The sequence below is a fragment of the Penaeus monodon genome, unplaced genomic scaffold (assembly GCF_015228065.2).
Source record: "Penaeus monodon isolate SGIC_2016 unplaced genomic scaffold, NSTDA_Pmon_1 PmonScaffold_1251, whole genome shotgun sequence".
Taxonomy (NCBI): Eukaryota; Metazoa; Arthropoda; class Malacostraca; order Decapoda; family Penaeidae; genus Penaeus; species Penaeus monodon.
The window spans coordinates 29,766-41,576 of NW_023641390.1; the positions used below are offsets into that span (position 1 = coordinate 29,766).

The 11,811-nt window shown below is 37.9% G+C and overlaps 1 protein-coding gene across 1 annotated transcript; it reads left to right on the forward strand.

Annotated features, from left to right (window-relative positions):
• Positions 1-10,994: 10,994 nt before the first annotated feature.
• On the forward strand, positions 10,995-11,775 carry LOC119569097 (the record flags this gene model as incomplete). Its single annotated transcript, XM_037917412.1, has 2 exons — positions 10,995-11,160; positions 11,550-11,775. Coding segments are annotated over exons 1-2 (392 nt in total), but the record flags the coding sequence as incomplete, so codon positions are not given.
• Positions 11,776-11,811: the final 36 nt, after the last annotated feature.

Consider the following 11,811-nt stretch of genomic DNA (forward strand, 5'->3'; position numbering starts at 1 on the left):
AGATTTTTTTAAAAATAGAATCCCCATTAACTCACTCACGACTTTAAAAGATGTCCCCAGATTTGAATGTTTTAGCCTGAATGTTGTAGCCTGAATGTTGTAGCTGAATGTTGCAGCCCGAATGTTGTAGCCTGAATGTTGTAGCCTGAAGTTGTAGCCTGTGTTGAGTCTGAATGTTGTAGCCTGAATGTTGTAGTCTGAATGTTTCAGCCTGAATGTTGCAGCCTGAATGTTTTAGCCTGAATGTTGTAGCCTGAATGTTGCAGCCTGAATGTTGTAGCCTGAATGTTTTTAGCCTGATGTTGTAGCCTGAAAGTTGTAGCCTGATGTGTAGTCTGAATGTTGCAGCCTGAATGTTGTAGCCTGGTCCTACGGGAAAATATATGCTCGTAAAGATCGCGGAATTCCATCGGGTTTTGCCTTTTTTTTCGCGCCGAAACAAATGAATGTTTTGAAGCGCTTTCTGCCCGGCAGGAATGAATATTTTTTAGATTAAAATTTACTGTTTGAGATGTGTGTGTGTGTGTGTGTGTGTGTGTGTGTGTGTGTGTTGTGTGTGTGGTGTGTGTGTGTTATGTTTTCATTATCATCATCAATATCATTATTTGTATCATTATCGAAAAGCAGAGATGAATAACAGTTTATTTATCATCTCATCACCGCCTTTATCATCATCTCATTATCATCATCACCAAACATCCCCACCCCCATCATCATCATCTCACCCCATCACTATCATATCATTACATCTCATCATCATCATCATCATCATCACCATCCCCATCACCTCACCATCAACACCATCATCCCATCTCAATCACCATCATCAACACCATCATCCCATCACAATCACCATCATCAACATCACATCATCATCCCACATCACCTCATCATCATCCACCATCATCATCACACCATCTCACCCATCATCATCATCACCATCATCATTTCTCACACATAATTTTTAAAATATAACATTATCCACACCTTTACCATTTTTATTGCTGTTTTAGATAAAATAAGGAACAGAAGAATAATCGTACACCAAAAATAAAAAACAGCCCAAACAGATTAGCATTATTTCACAATTCTTTCATTTTTCTTCCTATTTTTTTTTTGTTTGTTTTTTCGTGACATTTTCTTTTTTTTTTATATTTCCTCCAGTTTTCCCATTTTCGTTCCCCCTTACTGTTTTATTTCATTTTTTATTTTCCCTTTTTCCTAGCTCTTTATTTTCTTCTCTCCCTTTTTCTTCGTTTCCCTTTTTTTTTTTTAATCTTTTTTCCCTTTTTTTATTTTCCTTTCCTTTTTTTCTTCCTTTCTTTCCCTTCCTTTTTTCCCCCCCTTTTCTTTTCTCAAATTTGCTCCCCCCAATTATTCATTCTTTTTCACTCCCCCTTTGGGAGTCGGGGATCGACCTCCTCGCCTACCTCCGATATCGCAGGCTCTCCGGTTTCTCGTAACCCCCTCGGGTGGGGGTTCCTTCATCCTCCGCTCATGTGGGGTTTTGGTCTGAGGTTTTTTGGGAGATTGGAAAATAGAGATGATGGGTTTTTTTTTTTTTTTTATATTTTGTTACTTGTTGTTGTAGTTTTTTTTTTTTTTTTTTTTTTTTATTTGGTATTTTGTTATTCGGTTTTTTAATATTGGGGTAGGGGTTGCCAAATTTATCAGCATCTCGCGGATCGGTTTCGGGGTTTCGGTTTGGGGTTTTTGATAGATTGGAAATAGAGATAGTTTTTTTTTTTTTTGATATTTTTTTTTGTTGTTTTAGTTTTTTTTTTTTGTTGTTTTTGTATTGGTATTTTTGTTTTCGGTTTTTAATTAAAATTTGGGGTAGGGGGTTTCTAAATTCATCACATCATCGCGGATCAGGCGGTGTTTTCGGTCTGAGGTTTTGATAGATTGGGGATAAGGGTTTTTTTTTGTTTTGTTGTTGTTTATTTTTTACTTATTGTTTTTATTGGTGGTTTTTTTGTTTTTTTTGTATTGGTATATTTGTTTATTCGGTTTAATTAATATTCGTGTAGGGGTTGCCAAATTCATCAACATCATCGAGTTTTTGATAGATTGGGAGATAAGAGATGTTTTTTTTTTTTTTTTTTTTTTTTTTTGGGTATATTTGTTATTCGGTTTAGTTAATATTGGTGTAGGGGTTGCCAAATTCATCATCATCAGTATTTTGATGAGTTTTTTGAGAGATAAAAGAAGGTGATAGGCAGAGATAAAAGATTAGAGGGGTGATGATAGTTAAGAGATAATAGATAAGAATTTTGTATTATTATTTTTATTATTCATCGCGGATCAGATATTGTGCTTTGGTCTGATGAGTTATTTGAGAGATAAGAAAAGGTGATAAGTAGAGATAAAATTCTAGAGTTTTTTTTTGAGAAATAATGATAGGCAGAGATAAGAGATAAGAATTTTTTATTATTATTATTAGGTAGAGATAAAAGATTAGAGGGTTCTTTCTGTTCTGATAGTTATCTTATATTTGTTACTTGGTTTTGTTGAGAGAAAATTGTTGTAATGTCTCTAAACTTATCGTTATCATACGATAAGAGGGATTTTTATTGCATTAATCTATGAAATATTCCGGGTTTGTGATAAGTAATGAAAGATGAGAGAAAAAGGCAGAGAGAGCGGTTTTTAACTATATTAGTTAATGGTATATCTGTTTCGTGGTTTCGCTAATGATGTGTCCGGTATGAGCGGTGCCGAACTCATCAATGTCGCGTAAAATATAGTGTATCTGTGTTAAATACTGTATGAAGTATCGAATATGAATATTAAATCTCGTATAGAATATCATTCATGAACGTTTTTATTTGGCCAGTACGGGTGGCGCAAACTTTATCAATAGCAGTATATGATATCACAGGATATTTACATATATATGGTAATTAAATATCGGTATGGATATGGAAAGCTACGTACATCATTATAATCACTGGTGAGTATATGTTAGGATATAATGAATAAAATAAACAGTAACGATATTCCTTGCTGTCAGAAATTGCTATAATAATATTTAAATTCGTATTGACGTGCGTGACGTCACATTAAGTGATCAGATATACGTTGTGACTTAATAACAATGTTTATGGTATAAATGTTTGTGAATTAGGGTGAAAGAGAGACTCAAAGTAATTATGGATTTGCCCAATCAACATTAAAGAGGATATGCATATAAAATTAATACCGGCATTGCCAAGGTTATTAACACCATCGGCGATAATTGAAATAGACTTGTGATATAGATGTTATGTGAATATTAAAGAGAAAAAGATAAAGAATCAAGGTCTATATTCCAGCCACTGAAATATCACTGTTAAATGACTGGTAAGTTCTATCGAGTATTTGTTGTCACTTAGAGACAATAAAATATTAATATATATATATATATATATATATATATATAATATATATATATATATATTATATATATATATATATATATACATATATATATATGTATATATATATATATATATATATATAATATATATATATATTATATATATGTGTGTGTGTGTGTGTGTGTGTGTGTGTGTGTGTGTGTGTGTGTGTGTGTGTGTGTGTGTGAATAAACAAATAAATAAATGTATAAATACTTATTTATTTATTTATACACATACAAATATATATATGTATATATATAATATTATATATATATATATATATATATATATATATATATATATATATGTATATAACGATATGGGTTTATATTAAGCCCATTAACAATAGCATAACCAGTGCTATTGTTAAATAGATAAATAGGTATTTATATATTTATCCACACAGTAATTATTTCAGCATTGTTGATCATCCCAGTAAAGACTGTCGATGCGAAACGTAAATTATTAGGCAAATTGATTTAATTTGGCGTAATTATTAATGACCCTTTCTAGAAACCTGATTTCATTAGTTTTCTCCTTTTTAGGTAATATTTTTCAGATATTGCATGATATTCGAATTTTCCTTTTCTGCAATTTCGTTGTGTTTTTTTTTTTTATCGTACTCATATATTTTGCAAAGCTATATAAAGGGGAAGATAAACTGTATAAACAAACACATATTTAAAGCGCGTGATTTGTTGAATATCAGCATGAAGCTAATTTGTTTGTTTGTTTGTTTTTTGTTTCTTCTCCGTGTCTCATATCAATAATATTGATTTCTTAAATGCTGATGTACGTATGCTTGATTTTTTTGATGACTTGCAAAACCGAAAGCGTTTCTTTTTTTTTCTTCCATTTGTATATTAAGCTTACAAAAAAAATAATAATAATGAAAATTTTTGTTATCAAAATACGGAGAATGCTTTAACTTCACCTATCTAAAGAATAAACGAATTTTAAATAGAAAACAAAATCGGATAAACACACTGCATGATGCTACGTCAGTCGTGAAAAAAAGTTTATAGTGTTTTGAATAGCAACGACCGTTATTAGTATGGGTATAAGCGCATTTCCGGGATAATCCGCCAGACCAGGCTATACATGTGCGTCGCCGGAAGTTACGTCACGCAAAATCAAGGCCACTTATGTCATGGCGCCTGCTTAATATTCAATGTTTTCTGTATGATCTCTCTATGGCTGTCTGTCTGTCGGTCGGTCTCTCTCTCTTTCTCTCTCTCTCTCTCTCTCTCTCTCTCTCTCTCTCTCTCTCTCTCTCTCTCTCTCTCTCTCTCTCTCTCTCGCTCTCGCTCTCTAAATCTCTAAATCTCTAAATCTCTCTCTATCTCTATCTATCTATCTATCTATCTATATCTATCTATCTATATCTATCTCCTATCTGTCTATCTACCTCTATCTATCTATCTCTCATTCTCTCTCTCCCCCTCTCTCTCCTCTCTCCTCTTTCTCTCTCTCTCTCTCTCTCTCTCTCTCTCTCTCTCTCTCTCTCTCTCTCTCTCTCTCTCTCTCTCTCTCTCTCTCTCTCCATGTCTCTTTGTGTTTTAACCTTTTTCGATAAGAAAATGATGAAAGAACGATGACAACATCGATGCCTATGGTTATTCCGAATTAAGTCAGTTGGGAGATACGTTGTGGACGGCACGATTACAGGACTAGAAAAAATATTAATTATCCCGCCTACAACTCACCGACGGCCATTTCAGGTCTTCAACCTTCCTTAATTAACGCCTAGACATGTGGCAGAGACGGAATACGGTTGCACAAATTAGCCAGCAAGTTAATGACTTCGTACTCCACAACTGCCATAGTCTGCAAAAATCATTGAAAGATTCTTTTTGACTGCATTGAACGAAATTCCGCGTGGCCGATGTCTCGAGGAAAACATTGCGTTTGGGTGTATGAAATAAAAATCTTACTCGATTTTGGGCCAACCTCCGCTGTATCCTAGGGAAAATTATACTGACATAGTAGCTTATATTTAACCATTGTCACTCCTAGAAATTTTATTCAGAGAGAGCCACGTCTGCAGAATGATACATGGAAATTGTACTGGTTAATCTCACTTTCTCTCATGGGTTCTCTGAGTTTATGGGCGTTTTCAGCTAAACTTTGGTACTTCAAATATATGACTCCTTAAAATACTGATCTCTGAAGTTTAGTTCCGGTAATTGCCTCATTTTCTTTCGTAAAAGAAAACTACCTCGAGAGTGGGGACTGAGGTAGTATTTGCTGTATTCATCGATTTTCAGATATTATGGCATAAATGTTTAAGGGAAAATCTTTTCGAGTCATTTTTTAAGAACTACATTTACAAATGGAGAACAGCATTGAAATATATACATATCTTAGCTCAGGGACTATGTAAAGTAAGAATAATTCTTTTTTTCATTAACCTCCAAAATCTAAGTACGAATGCAGCAATATCAGTAATTCTAATTTCTTTCTTAATTTCATAGTCATATCATTTTTAACTGAAGCACAATAAAATAAATCGCATTTTTCAACGAATGAACGAATATACAAGAGTTAGTTTTTTCCGATCCCGCAGAAATGTTTGAAGCCGGTTTAAATCTTAACGATTCGTACATATATAGGGAAAACTTATACATGTCATATTTAACCTGTGATAGTTTGGGTATGAATCCCCAATAATATGCATAATGAAGTAAGGTCCCCTCTTCCGCAGGTGTTTAATATGTCCAGTCGAGGGGTATGGGAAATTTTGGCTCATACATCCCATGGGGTGACAGGAACTACTTGGCATGTTTGAAATTTGTCTCGACGCTCGACCAGGGGAACCGGGGTAAGTTTGTGCGTTTTCTTTCCTCTGTTTATCTAAATTTTTGAAAATTTTTTGAGGACACTTGTTTAAAACATTAGTATCCAGCTGTGTATCAGACGTTTCACATACTGATAAGCTATACGTAAAGTGTTAGTTTATATATATTTGACGACACATGATCATATTTTTAAGAATAATAAAAATACGGAGAATAGATTGCCCAAACTGTATAAGGAAATGACGTGGTATTTGAGTATTACACGTCGGGGTGTAACTTTGATGGAAGTGGCCAGCTACTTTCAAGTTGAAATTTAGATGCGTGAGTGATTGCTTCCAGTGACAGGCGGTAGGGGGGGGAGTAAGACACACACATAGTCAGACAGGCAGAGACTTGGGGACGAAAAGAGAGAAATAGAAAGACAGAATAATAGGGACAGGCAGACAGCGCTGGCCGAAAAAAACAGAGGAGGGGGGGGTGGAGACAGACTGTTAGGTAGACAGACAGACAGGCCTCAGAGACTGAGTGAGAGGGAGTAGCATGAGACATAAGGCTTTTTTTTTTTCTTTTTTTCTTTTTTCTTTTTTTTTTTTTTTTTGTAATGTTTCCAAAATCCCAAATACTTTTGATACAAGCTGATAAATGTTTGCGCGATATTTTTTCAGATATATTTCACGTAGTCTCAGAGAGGGATTTATATTTTCACTGATTACGAATCGCATCGTAAGTTTCTTGATATATCTCTTTATTGTAAAAATACATAAAATATCTATGTGCCGTTTAGCAATACATCAAATACATGTTCGCTCTATACGGGTAAGATTTGAAGTCATTCCTGCTGGAACGACATGGTAAGAATTTCCATTGTGTCTGAGTTATATGACGTGGTATTGACTTCGGTGCTTTGAATGTTTTCAAAATCATTCTGTATCTCTATGATATAACCTTACAGGCTCAAAAATATCAAAGAAAATGCTGTATATCTTTGATTTGTTGTTGTGATTTAATCAGTAAGTCCAATCAATGTCCGTATTCCTTGGCATTACCCTTGGCATAGTTATCTGATTTAGACACGGAACTCGTTCGCTGTGGATACGATAATACGCAAAACCTTATGCATTGTCCACTTTTCATACGAAGAACAATGTATGTAATAATGAAAAAATAGTTGACAGAATCTGAAAATATATTTAACGCTTTCCACAGCATTGCGAAGGGAAGAGTTGGTGTGTATAAACAAAATAAGCTGTAGAGTTGTCAGGTACTTTTTCCATTTTATTTGAAGTTTCCACAATGTTTTGCTTGTAATTAAAAAATCATACCAGCATATTAAGCACTTTAATGGCTCTCCATTGCCTTCTTTATGTGAAATAAATAAAGATAACTTTTTTTCAATACTTTGTATTCCAGTATAAACTTCGATGATGTATTTTGTTGGGGCCGTGATATAACTTGAAAGGGAAAACACTCTTCCGTGTTGATACTATGATAGGAAAACCCACAATGCAAAAACTAGATTTATTGAAATGAGACTACTTGATAGATAGTAAAGAGAGAGAGAGATTGTCACAGAGAAAAGCAAGTAAAAGGAAATACAGTCTAAGTAACTATAGGCAGATAGTAAAGCAAGTGAAAGGAAATACAGATCTATATAATAGACTGATTTTTAATTGGCTTTTTTTCCCTCTCCTCCTCCCCCCCTTTTCCCTTTCTTACTTCTCCTCCTCCTCCTCCTCCTCCTTCACCTCCTCCTCCTCTCCTCCTCCTCCTCCTCCTCCTCCTCCTCCTCCTCCATCCTCCTCCCACCTCCCTCCTCCCTCTCCCTCACCCTCCATCCATCCATCCATCCATCCATCCATCCATCCATCCATCCATCCCCCTCCCTCCTCTCCCCCCTCCCTCCCTCCCCCCCTCCCTCCTCTCCCTCTCCCTCTCCATCACCTTCCCTTTTCCACCCTTCGTTAGATTCACGGAGTCGCCAACTCTTTGCGTGACATCGCTGACGGACTTCAAGATATGGTGCGCTGGGAGATCGCTCTGACACCATGGAAGAGTACACGAGACCCATCCACACCTTTACAAGCGCTTCCTCTTGTACCAGAAACACAAGATAAGGTAAGTCTTACTTTTCATGTGTCATTAGTATTGGTTTTATCATGTGCTGTATCGTGTACGTTAGACATTTCAGGATTTAGATATCTGATTTATGATATACATTTTCTGTAAGCATCACGTTTAATTACGTGAGCATTTAAGAATGTTTACCATAGTTTTTTTATGAATACGCGAGATTCTGTCTTTGATTCACTACGCGGAGAATATTGTGCAAGAGATCCGGAAGGCTGCTTTTTACAGAATTAATTACCCAGAAAACTTGCATCTCATAAATTTTTGGTGCTATGTTGGATGAGTCTAATTACGTTTTAAGATTTCTAAAGCTGCCCTCGTTTTTTTCGTTCCTTTCCTTTTTGACAAAGAGTTGAAGTGGAATTTTAGTTAAGGTCATGGTTGGGATAACGAGAAATAACGATCATTTATGGTGATTACTTCAGCGTAGACCATTAGGTTTTTTCTCTCTCTTCCTTTCTCTCTCTTCTCTCCTCTCTCTGTTCTCTCTCTGTTCTCTCTCTCTCTCTGTTCTCTCTCTCTCTCTCTGCTCTCCTCCTCTCTCCTCTCTCTCTCTCTCTCTCTCTCTCTCTCTCTCTCTCACTCTCTCTCTCTCTCTCCTCTCTCTCTCTCTCTCTCAATCTCTTTCCTCTTCACATCTCTCTCTCTCTCTCTCTCACTCTCTCCCCTCTCTCTCTCTCTCTCTCTCTCTCTCTCTTCTCTCTCTCTCTCTCTCTCTCTCTGTCTCTCTCTCTCTCTCTCTCTCCTCTCTCTCTCTCTCTCTCTCTCTCTCCTCTCTCTCCCTCTCCTCTCTTCTCTCCTCTCTCTCTCTCTCTCTCTCCCTCTCTCTCCATTCTCTCTTCCCCCTCCCTCTCCTCTCTCTCTCCTCCGTCTCTCGTCTCTCTCCTCCTCGTCTCCCTCTCTCTCTCTCTCTCTCTCTCTTCTCCCTCTCCTCCCGTCTTCTGTCTATCTCTTCTATCATCAATCTCTTCCTATCTCTTCTCTTTATCCCTTGTCTCTTTACCTACCTATCATAAATCTTAACCATTACTTGTTCCCTTTGCTCCACACCCTTACCTTCGCTACGTGTGGCTCCCCATAGTTCCCATTCCTTGTCATGTCGCTCATGCGCATTGCAGACCATGGCGGCCCCGAAAGCTGCACAGAGAAGAGCATCGCTGCTGCCCGCCTACAAAGGTTTTATCTGTTTTTTTTTTTTTTTGGGTTTGCTTGCCAGTGGTCGTCAGTGAAAAGGATGTGCAATGTATTTTTCTCAGTTGCTTCAGACACAGCTGTGTGTTTAAGACTGAACGAATGAAATTCTTGTACCTTAGACTTAATTGTTGGTTGTGAGTGTAGGTACACGCACAACTATGCTCCTTTAGCCCTTTAATAAATCGAGAATGCCAGCAAAGCACTGTACTTTCTAAACCTGAAAAATCCGTGACGCCTCCTATGATCGAATCTCGTCAGACTGGCCCTTCCATGAACACTCCAAAGATGTGTATCGTGTGAAGGGAAAGTATCCCGTCGTCTGACTGCAGGAGAGCTGGTGGTAATGGAACTCGCCGAGAAAAGAAGGAGGACTCTCTCGCTTCGCCCCTGTCTCTTCTACATCTGCACAACGCTCTAAGGTGGTGCGTTTGGGGTCCGTCTCCTGTCTCAAGGCTTGTGGGTGTCCTGTAGCTGCCTCTGCCCTTTTCTCTTCTCTGCCTGTCTTCCTCTCTCTCCTCTCTCCCTCTCGTCTTCTTCTCTCTCATCTCTCTCTCTCTCTTCTCTCTCTCTCTTCTCCTCTCTCTCTTCTCCCTCTCTCTCCTCATCGTCTCTCTCTCTTCATATTCCTGCCTCCCTCTTTCCTTCCCTCCTCCTCCCTTCCATCCTCCTCCCACATCCTCACTCCCTCATCCTCCCTCCTCCTCCCTCCCTCCTTCCTTCTCCGTCCTCCTTCCCTCCTCCCTCCCTCCCTCCTCTCTTCTCGTCCGTCCCTTCTCTTCTTTTTCTTCTCCTCCCTTCTCTCCCTCCTCTTTCCTTTTTTTTTGGTATTCTTGCAATTCGTACGTTCTCCCGACGGTGCAACTTTCCCTGGGGGTGTTTGTTCCAGCTCTGTTTGTCTTTTCCGCTCTTCTGGCCTCTGAGTCTATGCGTAACGTGTTTGATTACAAGCAACTTTATTTACTGTATTATGTGATGTATAATGATTTCATTTACACGTCTGTATTTGATTATGCTTCATGCATATATGCTGGATTTTTTTTTTTTACAGTTAATCTCCTCTTTCCAGTCCTTTCTATTTTAGAATGTAAAAAATGCATTTTATTTCAAGCCATCAAAGTGTTTCCCCTTGGAAAAAAAAGTACTTTGTAAAGAAGTTTATGTAAAACGAATTTAATAATCTATTTTCACAACGATGTAAATCAAGAGAATTAATCCAAAAACGTCAGTTCGCATTATTTTTTATGAATATCACTGGGTGCAATGTCCAGGAAAATCAGATATGGAAAGATTTTTTTTAAAAATAGAATATGCGAGTTAAATATTCAGATATTCATTTATACATGGGTCCATTAACTCTATATCACGCATATTGTAGTGGTAGTTATATAAGAATACATAAGTAGATAGACTAATACGGATAAAAAAGGTAAAAAAATAAACAATAATAACGCTGGGATAACTTTTTTCCTGGCTAATGTTATTTCCAACCTGTTTATCTTTTCAGAGGAGTAACCAGTGCAGCCTGGGACAGTCTCCACAACAGTTAATGAACGGTTTGCACCTCCTTCTGGCGCTGACGGAGGCTCGAGGTTTTGCCATGCTTGAGTTCTCCTGGATGATCCTCAGAGTCTATAATGAAGGTATGAGGTCGTGTTGGGTGTTTATCTGTGTGTGTGTGTGTGTGTGTTTGGTTTGTCAGTATTATCGTATAAATGCGGCATATGCGTGCGTTTTGTGGTATGTTAGGTAGTGAATATTTGCGTGCGTATGAGGATGGTAGCCTGTTGTTGCACGCATATGCAAGGGGATTTTGATAAAACGAGAAAGAAGCGATTAATTAACTAAATCACACACACACACACCACACACACACACACACCCCACACACACACACACACACACACACACACACACACACACACACACACAAACGCGCACACAATCCAATCTCCAAAGCATTCCCCTGAGCACAACACGAAACGCAGCTGCCGTGGGATTTTTTTTCTCACAGCGCCTTCGTCTCCTCCAGGAAACTTCACCTTGGAGCAACAGCTGGCTCAGGATCTCTACTTGCAATACTCGGAGGACATCCTGATGGAGGCGAAGGAGGTCCTCGAGCTGCAGTCTCGGGACTACATGAGGTGTGACCCCAGGGAACACGTGGAGGGCGAAACCTACGTACAGTTCACCGAGCTCCTTCAGGTACGAGTGATATTATGCTCAATGGAGACTGATTGCCGGAGAGTTTGGAATGGGTTAGTGGTCATTGAGTTAAGCGAGGGGGTGTGGTG